Source organism: Notamacropus eugenii, chromosome 4, assembly GCF_028372415.1.
Source record: "Notamacropus eugenii isolate mMacEug1 chromosome 4, mMacEug1.pri_v2, whole genome shotgun sequence".
Lineage (NCBI taxonomy): Eukaryota > Metazoa > Chordata > Mammalia > Diprotodontia > Macropodidae > Notamacropus > Notamacropus eugenii.
This window is the reverse complement of record NC_092875.1, coordinates 107,209,516-107,229,900: the sequence shown is the minus strand read 5'-3', so window position 1 is coordinate 107,229,900 and position 20,385 is coordinate 107,209,516. Positions and strand designations below refer to the sequence as shown.

Here is a 20,385-nt window from a genome sequence, read left to right as displayed (position 1 = left end):
CTCATAGAGTGGTGATGAGAATCAGATAAGATCTGTGTTTTGTGACCATAAATCAGTATTATAGGTATGAGTTTCTTCTTTTTTCTTCTGGTGTTTCTAGACTGTTCTATGGATGAGGCTTGCACCTTCCTCACAGTGGCTGGGGTTGGATCGGATGCTGTATGTGATTTCTACGCTGGCACATTTATCAACATTGATTGTACAGCTTCCAGTCAGGTCAGTGGAACCAGTTATTTTGCAGTCTGACACTGATTCTTGCTGATCTCTTTGTCTGTAATTCATGGCACTTTACGAATTTGGAGATATTGGTTTGACTCAGTAAGGAAATCAACCTGCCAGACCTAATCCTAAAACAGAAATTACCATGTGAACTAAGCCTGTTCATATGAACCCATCCATTGACCAAATCTCTTGGGAAATACCACAAATAATATCAACTTAGTTCACAATATATGTTCAGCACCTATTGTGTGCTGTGTCCTTGTCCTCTATTATTTGGTAGGTGGTAGAGACCAGGGTTAGCCCCTAGTGTAGGCAAAGGAGGTAACTTAGATGGATAGAGAAATATGTATATATATAAAATCTATATGAATATAACTGTATAATTATTATATCATTAACTAATATACTTTTATTAATGACTGTATAACTATGTTGCATTAATCTCATATATTAATAAAACATATAGTTACTATATAATATATTACCAACAAGAATAATATATATAATATATTAGTATGGCATATAGTTATGTAATCATATGGATATATTGCCTTAGAATATGTGACATATAATAATATGTTAATACATAATACTAGATATATACGTATATGTATTATAAATATATATAATATATATACCTATGTGTGTATTACACACACATACACACATAAAACCAACTAGAATAATTGTACTAAAAAGTTCCACTGAGGTTTTTTTGGAGGAGAGGGGATTGTATATATGATGTTGAATATGAATATGAATATATTATTCTTGTGGCAAAGGATCATAGATTTAGTGCCATGTATGACTTCAAGGATACAGAAAAACCCCCAAATAGCTCCCCACCCACTCTGTGTAATGTCAGAAGTTCTCTTTAGTAGAGATCCACTCCTTTACATTTAGATAGATGTTTCTAAGAGGCCTTGTTAAAATAGGACTGATGTTTAAAGTTCTAAATTTTAACAAAAACAACAAATACTATCTTAAAAGTCCAAAATATTTAAAAACAATATTTGCGCTCCCGAGGGCCCATGCCTTGAATGTACTCCCTCTTCACCGTTACCTCTTGAAACCCCTAGTTTCTTTCAAGGCTCAACTCAAATTCTACCTCCTACAGGAAGCCTTCCCTGATTTCCCCTCCTCACCAAAGTTGCCTTGTATATATTTTGTCTATACTTATATACATATGTGTGTACACACACACATACATATATGATATACACATTCATCTATGTGTAAGTATGTATATGTGTATGCACACACACAAATGTGTAAATAGGTAGAATGTTGAACTTGTAGCCAGGAAGTTCAAATCCTGCCTTCAAGCACTTATTTGTTGTGTGACCCTGGACAAGTCACTTAATTTTTCAGTCTAAATTTCTCTCCTGTAAATTCCGCCTACCACACTGGGTTGCTGTGAAAAGAGATTATATAAGTGAAGTATTCTGCAAAACTTGAAATATTATTAACACTTAGGTCCTTTTAAACTCTGAAGTTCTGTGATATTAAGCACCTACAATGGAATAGTCGGGGGGGATACAAAAGCAAGAGTTAGCATTTATATAAGGCTTTAAGGTTTGCAAAGCACTTTACAAATGTTATCTCATTTTATCCTCACAACAATTCTGAGAGTTAGGTGCTACTGTTATGTCCATTTCTCAGATGAAGAAAACTGAAGCTTAGAGAGATGATGTAATTTGTCCAGGGTTACTCAGTTGGTAGGTATCTGAGGCAGGATTCAAACTCAAGTCTTCCTGATTTCAAATCTAGCTCTCTGTCTATCCACTGTGCCACCTGGCTGACTTAGGATGCCTTACATACTATTGGGGAAACTGTATCTATATAGCCAGGGGTATGCCGTAGCTGACTTCTACTGGCTTAGGAGAGCCAATTATTAAATTTTCAATGTGAGCATTTGCACATCAGAAATTGGCAAATGCTACAAATCAGGACTTGATGTATTGTTTTGTTGATTTCTAGACTTAAGGAAGTAATGGAAAAATGTTAACAATGTAGAAGATTAAACTTAAAGTGTGTCATGTGTACTTTTTCCAGAAAACTGGCTTTTAAATATTTACCAGTACACCCTTATCTGTATCTACTTTTATAGCTAAATCTGTACCTGTAGTTATATCCATATGTCTGTCATAGCTTTATATGTATATATACCTTTATATATACATATTTACACACAAATATATCTTACACCACAAATATATACAGATATACACATGTATATGAATATATACATATATAGCTATCTACAGACATTTGCTTGTGTGCTTTTTATAGATACAGCTAGGTCGATATATCTTTCTCTGTGTAGATATACCATCTAGTGAGATGGGGTAGCTAGGTGATGCGGTGGTGAGAGTGCTGGGCCTAGTATCAGAAAGACTCATCTTCCTGAGTTCAAATCTGTCCTCAGACACTTACTAACTGTGTGATCCTGAGCAAGTCACTTAACCTTGTTTGCCTCAGTTTCCTCATATGTAAAATGGGTCGAGAAGGAAATGGTAAACCACTTCAGCATCTTTGCCAAGAAAACCCCAAATAACCCAATTGCCTCCAAAAATGAAAAAAAAAAAAAAGAAAACCAAAAGTGAGATTATAAAGAGTTGGACAGGACTGAAAATCTTGTTACATAGCTAGCTAGCTAGTGAATTGTTTCCCCTGTTAGAATGTAAGCTCTAGGAATGTAGGAGACTTTCATTTTAGTTTTTATATTCCTAATGCCTGGCACATAATTGGTGCCCAATAAGGAAACTGGGTACATGGGAAAAGGGAGGAAAGCCTGGGAAAATGGGAAGGAAGAACCAAAAAAGTGTGATACACATTACAGTTTGTCCTATAGCTAACCCTAGAAATGTACTGAGGAGCTAGAGAAGTGTCCTTGCTCTTGAAGTGATAATAGTAATTTGAGTAGATGCCACTTTTTTGGTGTTGTAAGGAACCTCCAAAGTCATCTAATCCAACACATACCTGAAAAGGCATTCTCATCCTATAACATCCCAAATGAGTGGTTATTTAGCCTTCACTGAACACCTATATAATGTGTAGTCCCTCAAATACTTGGACAATTGTTATGTCTTCCCAAGTTTTCTGTTTTATTTGTAAAATTCCCTGCACCCAATCATCATAAGAGAGCTTACACCTATGACGTGATTAAATGACACCTACCAGGCTATTTCTCCTTCAGCATTTCCATGGAGAAAAGGAATGGGCAGTGAGACAAACATTGTCCAAGAACTAGAGGACCAATCACTGAGACTCTTTCTTTCCCCAGGAACGAGACGCCCTGGGAAATCCTGCTGCCACCAGCTTTAAACAGTTGAACTGTCTTCTTAAAGTGAAGAATAATGATAAATCATCTGTGGCTGTATATTTGAAAAAAGGTATGGTTTCAGGGGGATGCCTTAATGCCTCAGCAGGTGATTCACCTTCTTAGCACTGGGATATCCTTAGAGAGACTCTGAATTGGGGCTGAATTAGAATGTATTTCTGAAGAAAGTGGTTTTATGTAAAAAGTCAGAAGGATGTGGACGAGAGGTAGGTTCTCCCATGTCGTAAATGAATATTTACTGAAGGCTCACTATGTATACGCAACATAATACACAGTCTCTGACCTTGATCTAAGTGGTCCAATAGTTAAAGCTCTTGGCTTAGAGTCTGGAAGACCCGAGTTCAAATCCTGTTTTGAAGACTTACTAGCTGTGTGATCCTAGACAAGTCACTAAATCTTTCTGAGTCTGTTTCCTTAGTTGTAAAGTTGGACTCAGTGACCTTTAAGGTCCAATGCTTTGGGTATGGTCATCCCTCTGAAACTTCCATTCCAGGGAAAAGGTTTGTTATGATTGAAATTTAACAAAAAAAAGTATACTTGGAGAAAGTTTCTCTGAGCAAGATATCCTTTATTAACAGGGGCATGCCACTTGATAATAAAGGGTCAATGACTTGGCTCCATTTATGGCAATGTCCCCAAGAGAAAGGACAGCTCCCCTTTTCTAGGTTTTAGGGAGAACAGAACAAAGAACAGATTTGGGTAGTTGGGATTGGAGACAACATGATTGATTGCAAGTTTGGTGATGAGGGTCTAGCAATGACCCCTTCTTCCCCCTTCTGATTAAGATGTGTTCATTGTTGGAGAGCAGCTGCAAGATTTAGAGACAATGGACCAGACTTCTTGGACAGCAAATGAGATATCCTTGAAGGACAGCAAATGAGATATCCTTGAAGGACAGCTTGGTGGTGTAAAGATGCAAGCTCCAAGTCCCTTGTGTTCAGATGCATCCCTCAAGGTTAAGGCTGAATTTCTTGGGGCAAGAATAGAGCAGTGATTAGCAAGAGAGCTGGATTTTTAAACTTATTCCATTGCAGACCAGCTGAATCTCTGATCTAAGTGGGGAGAAAAAGAGGGATGACAAGCAGTTAAGGAACAAAATCAATTAATTGTAAATAGGGTCAATAAGGAAATGATACAGGATCAATTCAATCTTTTTAGGTCGAATGAGCATTTCTCAGGAGGTTTGTAGCGGGGATTCTCTTTTAACCACTGAGATTATTTTCAACTCTGAAGTTGTGGGAGTCTGTGAGACCTTAGGGAAGTCACTTAATGGCTCTGAACTTTCATCTCTTGACTTAGAAAAAGGTGGTGTTAACACTTATTAACACTTGAACTTAGATTTGTGAGCAACTTTGTAAGTCATAACGAAATAGAGAAATGGAAGCGATTATGGTTATAACTACTTGCATTTGCTACCTCATCAGAGGTAGCCTCCTTATTGAAGGATTCCATCTAAGGGTGGAAGGAAAAAATGAGTGTGAACGTAAGCTACTTCAGGGCAAGGCCTGTCTCCTTTTTTTCATCATATTTCCTGTGCTTAACTTAACAATGGCTTATGGATTGATTGAGGTGGACATTCTCTTCTAAGCATAGATGAGTGAGGTTTTATCAATGCACATCATCCCACCTCTACCATTCTACTATGACTTGGAGTGAGTCACTGTGCTGGAAGATTGAATTACCTCATCTTCAAACTGAGAGAATTTAGACTAGATGATCATTTCATACATGGCAGCTAGGTGGTGCAGGAGGGAGTGATGGACCTGGAGACAGGAAGACCCGAGTTCAAATCTAATCTCAGACACTTACCTAACTGTATGACTCTGAATAAATTACATAATCTCTGTCTACTTTAGTTTCCTCAACTGTACAATGGGAATAAAATAGCATCTATCTCCCTGAGGTATTAGGAGGATCAAATAAGATATATATAAAGCTTAGCACAGCTCCTGACCTTTAATAGGTGTTTAATGGATGTTTGTTCTCTCCTTTGTCTGTACTCTCTGTTTCACAGGAATGTTGTGACAAAAGTGTTTGATCAAACCTCCAGTACTATAGAAATGAGAGTTATTATTTTGAGGATAATATAAAAGTTCTCTTCCATTGGGGTGTGGAGGTAACTTCTGGCTCAAAAAGACAACCACAGCAGGGGGAAGGGAAAGGCACCTACTATGCACTACTTACTATGCTAAATCCTTTACCGATATGCTCCTCACAACAACCCTGGGAAGTAGGCACTCTTGTAATCTAATCCTTATTTTACCGATGAGAAAATTGAGGCAGATAGAGATTAAGCAACTCACCCAGGGTCAAAGAGCTAGTAGGTGTATGAGGCCAGATTTGAACTCAGATTTCCTAAATCCAGGTGCAGTGCTCTGTCTGCTATACCACCAATAGTATCTCAGAACTAGATCTTTGGCCAATCTTACCCCAAGCTCTGCTAAGTTACTCAGTGTGGTCCCATTGTAGATTGCATGTTCATGGTCCTATGATCATCCTACCCATATTTGATAACTTTATTTCTGGGTCCAAATCAGTGTCTAGGTGATGAGTTTTTTGGCCACAAAGACTCTGGAAGGCTGCCCATCAGCTCAGAAAGAGGTGTTTGATCAACATCAGGAGGAAAGCACAAAATCTTACAGTACTAAAGTGTTGCTGTGTCTAAGGTGGCCTAGAGCAAGTTCCCCAAACTTCAGGGAAAGTCCATCAGTGCTGAAAGATTTCATAGCAGCAAAGCTCACCATGGTACCAGCATCCTACTAACCCCTGCTTATTATTCAGTATCTCATTGGGTTGCAGAATCATAAAGCTAGAAAATGGAAGTCCTATCTATCTCTATATGTCAACTCATCATGGGCCCTGCCCCTAGGCAGGATACTTCATAACCCTCAAAGACAGACTGTGTCTTTCAATTCAACTTACACCAGGAATGCAAAGAATTATGCATCCGCCATTACCACCTCTGTGACCTCTGTCATCTTCATGGGTCTCTTCTTTATAAAATAATAAGACTGGACATCTCTTGTGAGATTGCTTCCAAGTTATAGTTTTTCTAGTAGAATGTATGACTGTGAGGAAAACTGCTTTTGAATTGTGGTGCTGGAGAAGACTTTTCAGAGTGCCTTGGACAGTCAGGAGATCAAATCAGCCAATACTTAAAGAAATCAATTCAGGCTATTGACTAGAAGATCAGCTATTGAAACTGAAGCTTAAAGATTTTGGCTATACAATGAGCAGATGGGACTCAGTGGAAAAGACCTTGATTTGGGGAAAAATTGAAGACAAAAGAAAAAGGGGATGGCAGAGGATGAGATAGATAGATCATGTCATGAAAAAATGAACATGAACCTGGACAGACTAAAATATATTGGAGAATAGAAGGGCTTGGCATACTACGGTCCATGTGGACATGACTGAATGACTAACAACACGCAAAAAAGCTCTAAATTCTGAGTCTTTCTCTTATTTCCCACATCAGATTAAGCTCCTCTGGGTGCTGGGAACAAGTAACCAGCAAAGCAAGTAATAAGCTGAGTGTTTCCCAGGCTTGTGCCCTCACTTGACCAGTGCTACCATTTTTGGCTAATATCAAGGGTCATACTTTATGAATTTTCTATTTTTATTTTCATTTTTCTAATGCTTCAGGTAAGGGTCAGGTGAGACAACCTCTGAGGTCTCTTTCAACTCTGATATTTTCTCTTCCATGTCAGGTTCATCTGCTGCCTGGCTACTCGATTCTGCCTTGGCAGAGGGTACACAAGGGAGTGGGCACCATGTAATTGGATTTTCAAATCTCTCATTTCTAAGATTGAATGCCATGGTAACAAGCAACCTGGAGGTGTTGCCTGAGTATTTTTATGCTGATTATTTTTACTGATGGATTTTTTTTTTTAAGTAAAGCATTTATAAGCACAGGAGTCCAAATTCTGCTTTCTTAGGAGGAACAAAAAAGTTCTTTAAAAATAACAGCTTCGCCTTTGCTCTTGATTTCAGAAAATGCAATTTCATTTTACTAAGATCTTTTTTGTTTGTTATTGTGTGAGAGGAACATAGGTATAGGGCTGAAGAGGACCTGAGAGATCATGACATGTAACCCCCTCAGTTTACAAATCAGGACAGTGAGGCCCAGAAAGATTATGGCTCCCCTGAGGTCATAAAAGAAGTAAGTACGTGTATTGAACGTGTGCCATTTTAGAAACAATGGCAAGAGAAGTCATTTCTATTTTCCTTTCTCAAAATTATATAAAGAAGCTAATTGCTTCTAAGCAAAATATATAATAACATTTGTTGTTATGCATGACCCTCCTTGAGACAAATGCCCATTGAGGGTACTGAAAGTAAGGTAGGCCAAGGAACAGCCCTCATGTCAGGCTGCCTTGGGGCTGAAAGGACAAAAGGAAATGCCTTAGACAAGTTCTATACACAGCAGATGTTTAATCAATGTTGAATCTGAATTTGGTACACAGATAGACCTCTATCTCAAGATTGCACCCCATTGCTAACCATATGATGAGCATGGCTGTGGGGGAAAGCAATTGTCTGCAACTTCATGGTGGGAGCGGGGTAAATTTAGGAGCATTTAAGTGGTAACCCCAATGCTAACATAAGTCACCTGGTATTTTGAGAGACTGGGCTGGGAGAGATGACTGGGTAACATGGAAGGAGAATCAGAGGTGTGTGTGTGTGTGTGTGTGTGTGTGTGTGTGTGTGTGTGTGTGTGTGTGTGTGTGTGTGTGTGTGTGTGTGCACACACATGCATAGTAAGTAATAGAGAGGATAAGGAAGGGTGAGTGTGAGTACAGAAATTCAGCAGTGTACTAGTCTGAGACTCGGCAGGAGAGTAGAGAGGGAGTCACCTTAAGGTGATTGTGAATGGATAGGGCTGAGACTTGGGAAACCATGATGCATTATGGTGACAGCCAGAAATATATCAGGGACTGAGAGTGAAAGAGTAGAAACTGTATGTAAGGGTAAGACAGGGACCTTGTTGTTAGCAGCCCCTCTTTCCCTTATGCGGTTTACTTCCAATATTGTATGAGGTATGATGGGAAAACTGTAAGATCAGATTCTGTCCAGGAAAGCCTGAGTCATCAGCTAATGCAGTTGGGAGTGGGAGAACAAGGTGGCTAGGACAGGGGCATGATGACATTGGCACTAAATCCCAGGGCCTTAGCCAACTCTATAGTAGGTGGCAAGATTGACCATGTCTATGTGGAATAGTAGAATTTGTGGGATTTTGAAAGGCTTTTCATGCCCCCCGCCCCAATATTTTCCATTGATCAGTCACTCAGCTTTACATTCCTCTATTAGGGGATAACATGCTGGACCTGGAATCAGGAAGATCTGAGTCCAAAAGCTGTCTCTGACTTTGGGCCAAGATTTTCTTTGGATCTCTCTGAGCCTCAGATCCCTCATCTGTAAAATGAGGAGAAGCAGAGCACCTGCTCCAGGCCTGTTTTGCGGATCATATCAGACAATATTTGAAAACTGCTTTGAAAACATTAAAGAGCTATATGAATATTAATTATTATAATAACATGACTATGGCATGTTGCAGTTCAAGAATCATTTTTCTCACAACTTTACTAGCTGCGTGACCCTGGGCAAGTCACTGAACCCTGTTTGCCTCAGTTTCCTCATGTGTAAAATGAGCTGGAGAAGAAAATGGCAAGCCATTCCAGTATCTTTGCCAAGAAAACTCCAAATGGGGTCATGAAGACTTGGACACAACTGAACAACAACTAGAACCAAAAGTATTATTATGTTCCTTTTGTATATGAGGAAACCAGGGATAAGAGTGGTGAAATAATTTGTTCAAGATCACGTGGTGAGGTTGAGCCTTGAATGAATCAATTAATCAACAAGCCCTTTTTAGATACCTACTATGCGCCAAGAACTGTCTTAGGTTCGGGGGACACAAAGACAAAAAATGAAAGTCTCTGCTTTCAGAAGGGAGATAGCATGTATGTATTATAAGTATTTAAAGAATAAATGTAAAATAACTATGAGGAAACTGAGGAACTAAAAGATGCGAGGAGGAAAGTAGAGCTTGAGTTGAATCTTGAAAGAAGAGCTTGTCTCAGGCAGAGATAAGGAAGGACAGGTATTTCAAACTAGAACCAAAATCTCCTGATTGGAAATCCAACACTCTACTCAAGTCAAGTCTAGTAAACAAGAATTTAAGGACCTACTATGTGTCAGACACTGTGCTAAGGAATAGGGAAACAAATAAAAGCAAAAAGATTAGTACAGTGAGTCCATCACAGATTATTAGAGTTAGAAAAATCCTTAAAGATGTATTGGTATGTATCTCATCACCTCACCCACCCAATACCTGACACATAATAGATCTCTCCTCAATGCTTGGTGATTGATCAATTTTCTAGTCAAACCCTCTAAGATATATTGGAGGATCAAGAGGTCACTTGCCACAAATGGCATGACTGGCTAATATCTCAATTGCACTAGAACCCAGGTTTCTAAATTCCCATTTTAGTACTTTCTTTTATACTAGATTAGATTATTTTTTTTTGTTCTATTTATCCTTCAGGGCATGAAAATATCAAGGTACCAGCTATTCAGCTTTAGTTCAATTAATTTCATCAGATTCCTTTCTTCCTAAAGAGTACAGTTAGCTGAGATCACCCCCACTGAAGAATGGGGAGTACTGTTTAGAAGAGGGTATTTCGGGACCATAAGAACTTTTCTAAGAAAGGAAGGTGTGGCGGGGAAGCTGTAGGCATGAGTTAATATATTATAGGTCAGCATAAATGCTAGGGAAGGCCAGAATTAGATGAGCAGACACTCAAAAGGGAGGTGGGAAGGTGCTTTAAAGAAACATTCTTATAGTATAATTTTGCCAAAGGTAAACTCTAACATTCTTTTTCTGTCTCCTTCACAGCCCACTCTTCCTTTCTCCACTGTAATCATGTGTTCCCCCAAGGTTCTGTTTTGGGCATTCTATACTCTTTTCCCCCCATGATGTCATCTTCAGTTATCACCTCTGGATAGGTGACTCCCACAGCTAAAGCTGAACCCTTCACTTCTCTCCAGAACCCTAGTCTCATGTTTTTAATTGCATGTAAGATGACCTCAGATGCTTACTGACTACATGACCCTAGGCAAGTCACTTCACCCAGTTTGCCTCAGTTCCTCATCTGTAAAATGAGTGGAGAAGGTAATGGCCAGCCACTCCTCTATCTTTGCTAAGAAAAGCCCAAAAGCGGTTATGAAGAGTTCAGAGTCTACACAATCAAAAAGACTTATTTTGTAAACCAAACCCAAACACACAAGGTTGTGCCTTGGAGTAGTTAAAAAAAACAAAAACAAAAAACCAAGGCTCAGGAGCCAGCCTGAGGGAACACTTGCGCAGAACTGATTAGGGGCAGAGGAACCTTTTGAAGGGGTACCTCTCATTTATAGTTTGTAAAATGGGGAGAAAAAAGAGGATGCAGAAGGAAAAGGTGAAAATCAGGGGGACTAAAAATGAAAACACACAATCTCAGACTTGGAAAGTCATTCTCAAGCAAGGTGGGACAGATTTTTTTTTCTCTTATTTTTAAAAAACTATCTGTTCTTTCTTTATCTTGGTGCCTTCTTTAAGCACTTTCTTTATATTGCTGAGCGCTACACGGCAGGCATAAACTTTAGATGAAATAGCCTCTGCCTTCATAGACCTTACTTTCTAGTTTAGATTCCCAGAATCATGGAATCTGAAAGTGGGAGGGGGATCTCTCAGGTTTTCTAATTAGTCTTATTTGTAATAAGTGGTCTCACCCAGCCTCCACTTGAAAACTTGATAGAATCATCTGATCTTAGATTTAGAGAAAAAAGATGGCCTTAGAGGTCATGACTTCCAACCCCTTCATTTTATTGTTGAGGAAACCGAGGCCCATATAGGCTAAGGAACTTGTCTAAGAACCCACAGACCACAAGTGATCCTTGGACAAAATTATTTAGGCTCCCAAACCGAGCTCCCTTTTCATTATTATCATATTACCTCCTTAACTTTTTAAAAAATATTTTAATATTTTTATTTTTAGATTGTTTAGATTTCTACTGTGCCACTCTTCCTTCTCCTCATAGACAACCACCCCTCATAACAATAATTAGTTGTTGTTCAGTTGTTTTTAGTCACATTCAACTCTTTGTGACCCCATTTGGGGTCTTCTTGGTAAAGACAGTGGAATAGTTTGCCGTTTCCTTCTCCCATCTCAGTTTATAGATGAGGAAACTGAGGCAAACAAGGTTAAGTGACTTGCCCAGGGCCACACAGTTAATAAGCGTCTGAGGTCAGATTTATACTCAAGAAGGTGAGTCTTCTTGACTCCAGGCCTGTCCCTCTATCCATTGAACCACCTAATAATATCTAATCATAATAGGTAGCATTAATGTAGCTTTAGGGGCTATACAAAGGTTTGTAAAGTGTTTTACAAATGTTATCTCATTTAAGCAGCACTACAATCCTATAAGATAGGTGCTACTATCTGCTATATTTTACAGATAATGAAACTAGGAAGACTCAGTGATTCATTCAGGACTGCATAACTAGCAAATATTTGAGGCTGGATTAGAACGCAGGTCTTTGTTATTCCAAGGGGGGGCGGGGTAAGAAAAAGAGAGGTAAAAAAATCAGCAAACCTAATCAATACGTTGAAACATTTAGACATTATTTGCCATGATTCATACCCATGGGCTCCCTACCTCCCTGCAAAAGGGGCTCCTCATAGCTTTTCTTTATTCTTTATAATTTCACAATGTTCATTATTGAATGTTTTGTGGTTACTATTCTATCGATTCACATCGCTGTTGTTTTTGTTCATATTGGCTCGGCTCACTTCACTTTTCTTCAGTTTGTACAGACCCTTCTATCCTTTCCTGTATTCCTCATCTACGTGGCACCATAGATAGAGTACTGGATATGGAGTTCAAAATTCACCTCATATACATTATTAGCTATTTGACTTTGGGCAAGTCACTTAACCTCTCCTAGCCTCCTTTTCCTCGTCTGTAAAATGGGGATGATAATGGTACCTGCCTCTCAAGGTTGTTGTGTCAAATGAGATAATATTTGGGAAGTGCTTTACAAACTTTATGGTGCTATAGAAATGCTAGATATTACTATTATTAATGTTTGTCATTTCTTACAACCAAGTGGCATTGCATTACATCCATGTGTCACAATGTTTAACCATTCCCCAATTAATGACATCTACTTTATTTACACTTCTTTCCTATCATGAAAAGGTATTATTATAAATGTTTTGGGGTATATAGTACTTCTCCAGCTTTTAGTAGGTGAGAACTCGGGGCTTCTGAGGGGACTATGACATATATACAAACAAATAAAATTCCAAAAAAAAAATATAAAGATTCCAGAAGAGTTGTATGAAATGTGACATCTGGGGAGGGAAGGAAGATTCTTCCTTACCAAAGGTGGGATCCTAACAGAGGTGACATTTAACTAGAGTTTAAAGGATGGGTGGAAGTGCAACTTAATAAAAGGCCTCCCTTGAGGAAATTTAGCTTTGTGTATAAGAGCAGCTAACAACACAGTAGATAGAGTACTGGACCTAGAGTCAGGAAGACCCAAGTTCAAATCCAGCTACTTGCTAGCAATGTGACCTTGGGTAAGTCACTTTACCTTATTTGCCTCAGTTTCCTCATCTGTAAAGTGATGTGGAAAAGGAAATGGCAAATCACTCCTATATCTTTGCCAAGAAAACCCCAAAGGAGGTCACAGAGTCAGACGCAACTGAAAAGTGACTGGACAACAGGGAGCTTTGTGTAATGATCTAATTGACTCTCACTGCATCTCTAGGAAAAGAGATTGTGCTCATTTTATAAATGGGGAAACTGAGTCATACGTAGTAAATGGGCCAGTGGCACATTTAGCCTGTGATTTATGGCTCTCAACTGGGCCATGTGTGAAAAAATTCAAAGAGCATTTGCTTTGGGACCCTAGAGTGTTGTGTGGTGTGAGGGAGAAGGGAGATGAAGACTTAGGCAAGTCCAAAATGGACAGTAGGGGGTGCTGACAGATTGACAGATAGAATGAGAGTAACTCCTTTAGCCCTTTATGGCTGGCAAAGAACTTCCATAACCACAGCCGTGCACAGCAGATCATGCAAACATTACTAACCATGGCAGGCAAACATCAAGAACAGGGATTGTTTCATTCTGAATGTCTGCATTACCTATACCTGAAACACAGTTAATGGTTTAACAAATGCCTGTTGGCTGATTGATGTAGAGCTTCCAGGTTCATAGAGTGTTTTGTATAGTTACCTCATTTGAGTTTTGGTAACTTAAGTATTATTTTCTACATTTTACAGATGAGGAAGCTGAGGCTCAAAGAAATTATGTTATTTCTCCATAGTAGCCCAGCTAATCATTGTGAGCGATCAGTTTTAAGCTCTGGTGTCTTTTGACCTTGAGTCTCTGACTTTTTCCTGTTACCATACCATAGGGCCTCTTTACACTCATATAAAGGATATTTATTGGACCCTTAGGAATAGAAGTTGCAATCTAACCTCATGAATAGACCTTCCTCCAGTTTCTCCTTCTGTTATTCTATGAAAAGGGACTTTCTGTGCACTAACACCATCACCAACAGCCCTTCCTCCCCCTAACCACCCAGTCTTTTCCTTTGGGACCTCCTAGTCCTTCCCCCGGTAAAATTGATGGAAGTTTCAGAAAGGGAGATAGAGAATCATCCTAATCATTAAGACTCTCTGTGAGTGAAATAAACTGCCTCAGAAGATGGTGAACTCCCTATCACTTGAGGTCTTTGAATGATCATTTCCTAGAGTTACTATGAGGGGGATTCCTGGTCCAGCATGAATTGTACTAGAAGTCCTCTGTGGTGCTTCCATTTCTGATATTCTGTGATCTTACAATTTTGTGAATTCTCTGAAATGTCAGTATGTTACTATATGTGGCAAAGGTTTTGAAATTTCTTCGTTTATCTCCTTTCTGATGTCTTAGGGTATGAATTCACCACATCTGGTCAGAAAACATATGAGAAAATGGATTTCCAGAATACTCTCTCAGGAGTCTACCAGTCCATCATGTTCTCAGCTGATGGAGCTAATCTGACAGATACTCACCTGTACTGCCGCCTGGCCTGTGACAGAGAACCCTGTTGTGATGGCTTCATCCTCACTCAGACTTTGCTCGGAGGAGGTAACACTCACATTAAAATGTTAGGTTTAGTGTGTGGAGAGGCTGTTGGTTCACCAGAAGTGAAGGAGATGATTTGAATTGCTTCTATGGTCATGCTGATGGATTCATACGGATCCAAATAATTTCTCTTATCTGACCCCCAACCCTCATTGTGAACAGTGACCTGCATCTATTAAACATTTGGAATCATAGAGTCTTATAATATTAGACCCAGAAGGGACCTTAGATCATATAAAGAACTTATAACAAATTCTTTATTTAGCATGAAAGAGAGAACTAAATTTGAAATTGGAATATGTGGGTTTTGCATCTTGGCTTTACCACTTAGTAGTCAGTTAATCAATAAACATTTTTTAAGCACCCACTATGTGCAAGTCATATGGCAAATTGCTTCTTTGTTTTCTCATCTGTAAAAGGGAGATAATAATACTATCTACTTCACAAAGTCATTGTTAGTAAAGTGAATTGCAGGCTATAAAATTCAGTAGAATTGTAGGTTATTATTTTTTAAAAAATAGGCTTTAGGTTTTCAAAGCATTTTATATATAATATCTTATTTTATCTTTAAAACCTTGTAAGCTAGGTACTATTATTATCTCCATTTTACACATGAGGAAACTGAGGCCCAAAGAGGCTGACTTGCTCAAAATCACACAGCTAGTAAGGATCTGAGGCAACATTCAGACTCAGATATTCCTAACTCCAGGACCTATGTTCTATTATCTGCACCATCTATCCTCACAATACCCTGTATGGTGGCAGAGTAGGTATCATCCAACCTCATTTTACAGATGACAAAACTGAGGCCCAGAGACATGAAATGATTTGCCTTGGGTAATCTAGTTCCATGCTTTTGTACTAACTGTCCTCCATACTAGGAATACTTTTCATCTCAGCGTCAGTTTCCTTGGGTACCCTCAAGTCTTAGCTCAAGTCCCACTTTCTGCAGGAGACATTTCCTAAACTTCCTTTCCCCCCAGCTGCTAGTATAGTCCCCAGTAAGATCACTAATTGACACCTACGTAATCCACACCTATCTTTGACGTAGCCAATTTTAGCATCTAGAGGGCAGGGGCTGTTTTTATTTTACCCCCTGTTCCAGTGCTTAGTGTAGTTCTGGCACAGAGCAAGCACTAAATACATTCTTTCTGATGAAGTGACTGGTTGGTGGTAGAAATGGATCTAGACCTGAAGCCTTCTGACTGCTTCCCTGGGCTCCCTCACTCCTTGTACATATTAAGCCAATACCATAGCTGCTTTACTATATGCCACACACCATTTGGGCTATTTAAAGTTTATTCATTTTTTCCTTAAGATCATATGGGGAAATAATTTTTTCTTCCATGGAATAGTCAGCTCAAGGAGTCTATTTCAGAGGAATTTTTGGCCAAAATTTAACTTCCATTTTTCTCCAAGTTTAATGCCTAAAAAAATGTAATAGGATATAGGCTTAACAACCTCTAGGATTCCAAAGTGAAAATTTTACTTTTTTCTCCTCTCTTAAAAATATTTTTTTTTCAATATAGGCAGATGTGTTTCCCAGGCTCATCCTATTGGCAAGCTTGGAATTTAATTGAAGTATTTAAAAACACTTGGGCCAGTTCCGGCTCGAAGCAGGCCCAATTTCCTGCTGGGTCCTTGTGACTTTCCCTGTAATACCATTTAGGTCTCTGGGCTTGTGCCATTTGGGTCCTGGGAAAAGCTTTCCACCCCTTATTCCCTTCCCTCGGAAGGTCTGGTTTCCACTGATATTTCCTGAGTTAAACTTTATGACATCTCCTTACATTTCAGCTGGTGTCACTTTGAAGTTGACTTCGGTAGCATGATCTGGTCCTCTGTGCACTGGGCCACAGCTAAAGCAGGGCATGTTAGGATAAACTGAGCAGGCCTTAATCACCGCCCATGGATATCTCCTTCCCCACACACAGAGCTCCCATTGACTTGAGAGGGGCCAGCACTGGGCTGGAAAGATAATAAAGCGAAGTGTGTTTCTGCTCTGAGGTCTCAGAGAGAGGGAAGAACACCTGCCAATTGTTTAATTCTATTTTCCCCCTTTGGTCTTCCCAATCAGCCTCTATTGAATTGAAATTTTTGGATTGTTTTACAGTTACAAAGCACTTTTACATTTGTTATAATATCCAATTATCACACCATAGAACTGTGAAGGAAATATGTAACTATTATCGCACCCATTTTACAGGTAAGGGAAGTGAGAAAAATTAAGTGATTTACCCACAGCTACTAAGTGACAAAGTCAGCACTTGAACCCAGAGCTCCTGATGTCATGGACATAAAAATGTACGTAGGTCTTGAAATAGCCATCTAGCCAGTCTTTGAACTCTAGGAAATTTTTTTTTTTAAGTTTTAATGGTGTATTCTGTTTCTGTATTACAAATATTTACCCATTTCCCCCACTCTGAGAGGTCTTTTGTAACAAAGCAAAGTCATTAAGTTAAACTAATGATACATTTTGCAAGCAGCTAGGTGACTCAGTGGATAGAGTGCTGGGCCTGTAGTCAGGAAGACCTGAATTCAAATCCAGTCCCAGACACCTATCAGCTGTGTGACCTTGGGCAAGACTCTACCCGTTTGCCTTAATCCACTGGAGAAGTAAACAGCAAGCCACTCCAATATCTTTGCCAAGAAAAGATAGACAACATTGGCTACATTATGATCCACAGAATCACAAGGAGTTGGACTTGACTGAACAACAACAACGATACATTTAACTCAATTCCCCACCCCACTTTTCAGTTTCCGTTTTGTGGGTTGTCTTCCATTTTAGATTATAAGCTTTTTGAGGGTAAGGACTCTCTTTTTTAAAATTTGTAACCCCAGTACTAGCACAAGGCCTAGCATATAATATGTCGGTTGCTTAATTAACATTTATTGAATGTGAAATTATATGCAACAATGTCATCATACCCTCTACTACCTGCCACCTACTACTTCCCTATTCTTATTTTTTAAAGTAATATAAATCTATTTTTTCCTCTCTCCCTTTACTCTGTCTTATGTTGGCAGATAGAACACTAGATCAGGAGTAAGGTAGACCTGAGTTCAAATGTGACTTCAGTTATTTAGTAGCTGTGTGATCTTAGGCAAGTCATTTAACTTGCCTGCCTCAGTTTCCTCATCTGTAAAATGGGAGCCTACTTCCCGGGGTTGTTGTAAATATCAAATGAGACACTTTCGTAAAGTTCTTTGTGCACCTTTGTAGCTAGGTGGTGCAGTGGATAGAGTTCTGGGCCTGAAAGTATGGAAGATTCATCTTCTTGACTTCAAATCCAGCCTAAAATACTTGCTGACTATGTGACCCTGGGCAAGTCACTTTACTCTGTTTGCCTCAGTTTCCTGATCTGTAAAATGACCTGGAGAAGGAAATGCAAACCCATTCAGTATCTCTGCCAACAAAACCCCAAATGGGGTCACGAAGAGTTGGACACAATTGAACAATAATTGTATACCTTAAAACGCTACATAAATGTGAGCAGTTATTCCTAAGCTTGATGATTCATTTTGTTCAGTTAGCCCTCTGATAACTCAGAAATCCAGTTTCTATATAACAACAATGAAATCCCTAATACTTTGTAACATTTATGATTTTTAGATCACTTTAAATACATTTGTTTCATTTGAAACTTGCAATAGCCCTGGAAAGTAGTTTGTATGCAGTCCTGAGAAACTATCATCATACCCATTTTGCAAGTGAGGAAACTGAAACCCAGAGAAGAGAAAGTGATTTGTCCAAGGTCATACATCTAGAATGTGGCATTGCCAGGACTAGAACCCTAACCTTGTTACTTCCACTTCTGGGCTTTTTACCGTTTCACTTTTCTAACCTTGAATGTTTCTTTTCCTGATGGTATAGGTACCATCCTCTGTAACCTGATGAGCTCCCCCGATGTCCTGCTCTGCAACAGAAATGATTGGAGGCCATCTACAGAGGTCCAGAGCCGTGCCATATGTGATAATGTGAAGCACGACCCAAGGAAGAAGCAGTTCGTATTGAGCCTAGGAGGGCAAGAGTTCACAGGAAGTAAGTAAACACATCACTGTATTTCCTAAACCTTTAACCACTGTACTGAGCAAGGGTCTTATTTGCTGAGAAAACATTCATATCTTTCTTTTTTTTAACTCATATGTCTTTTTTTTTTTTCTGTGCCTTTAAAATTTTGTGGAGTAGTGGCTAGAAAGTTGGCCTTAGAGCCAGGAAGACCTGAGATCAAGCTCCTGCCTCTGATACTTACTGACTGTGTGACCCTGGCCTGTCACCTATCCCTGCCCCCAGGCAATTTGAGAAGATGTTCACCTGCCCTGATAGAGGGAACTTCCTTTTCCAGGAGTCCCCCTATCCTAATAAAATCACAGGTCCAGCCTCTAACTATCCTCTATAAAATATTTATGAAGATGGTCTACATTCCTAATAAGAGCATCCTTGATGAAAACATGGCCAGCTTTTTATAGATTATTTTTCTACAACAAACCACACCTACAGGGTTGCTCCATTGACTGAGAGGTGAAGAAAATATAAAGTCCTGCTGTGTCTATTTACTGTTTTTTAGAAAATCAGATGATTTAGTACAATCCAAATGATGTCAAAGTCTTTCCTCAAATCAGTTGTATTTCATGTTTGTTGGGTTCATGTGAAAGTCTATTTAATAGACTGAGTGCTTTTCAGCCATGTTCATTTGGAGTTTTTTTTGGCAAAGATACTGGAGTGGTCCGCCATTTCTTTTTCCAGCTCATTTTACAGATGAGGAAACTGTGGCAAACATGGTGAAGTGACTTGTCCAGGGTCACATAGCTAGTAAGTGTCTAAGGCCAATTTGAGTTCAGGAAGGTGAATCTTGATGACTCCAGGTCTGGGACTCTATACACTGTGCCACCCCCTGCAACAGGCAGAGTCCTAGGTTTGGTGTCAAGGGATCTCAGTTCAAATCTTGGTTTTCCTACCTTTTACCTGTGTGACCTCTGGCTCCTCTCTATAGATCTCAGTTTCTTCATTTGTAAAAATGAAGTTGACCTAAGTCAGTGGTCTTTGGAAGTCCATGAATTTGGATAGGAAAAAAAAAATTTCTTTGTTTCACTTTTTTATTTGTAATTTTATGTATTTTGTTTTATGTGTTTAAAAACATTCTGAGAATACCATCCATAGGCTTCCAGATTGCCAAGGGGAACCACAGCATGGAAAAAGGCTAAGAATCCCTGGAGTAGGTGATTTGTAAGGTTCTTTTTAGTTTTAAATGTAATTTGTGAAATCCTTTTTTTTTGGAATTGATACCAAGAAAGTAGAACTGGCACACATTTCCCCACCGCAATTTGAAAAATCCCATAAAAGAAAATGTTGCTGTTACATTCTGATAAAAGACATATACTATGTGCAATGAATCCTTCTTATCATGCCTTCAAACTGGTTAAGAAACTTCCCCAATGTGACCCAAAATAAGATTTATATCTAGAAGAAACCTTAGCAGCAGGCAGGTGGCACACTAGTGGATGGAGTGTTGTGTCTGGAGTAAGGCAGTACCTGATAGGTGCTCAGGCAGTTGGGTGATACAGTGGATAGAGTGGCAGGGATGGACTTAAGAAGACTCATTTTCCTGAGTTCAAATCTGGTCTCAAACATTTATTAG

General features: G+C 39.1%; 1 protein-coding gene across 1 annotated transcript in view; it reads left to right on the top strand.

Moving 5' to 3' along the window:
- The window catches only part of TG (thyroglobulin), a 366,261-nt gene that overhangs the window by 98,282 nt on the left and 247,594 nt on the right, over window positions 1–20,385 (top strand). The window contains exons 24-27 of the mRNA XM_072606558.1: window positions 101–216; window positions 3,509–3,617; window positions 14,552–14,749; window positions 18,621–18,788. Of these exons, the coding sequence (XP_072462659.1) occupies window positions 101–216; window positions 3,509–3,617; window positions 14,552–14,749; window positions 18,621–18,788 (591 nt within the window). The remainder of the gene's footprint in view (window positions 1–100; window positions 217–3,508; window positions 3,618–14,551; window positions 14,750–18,620; window positions 18,789–20,385) is intronic.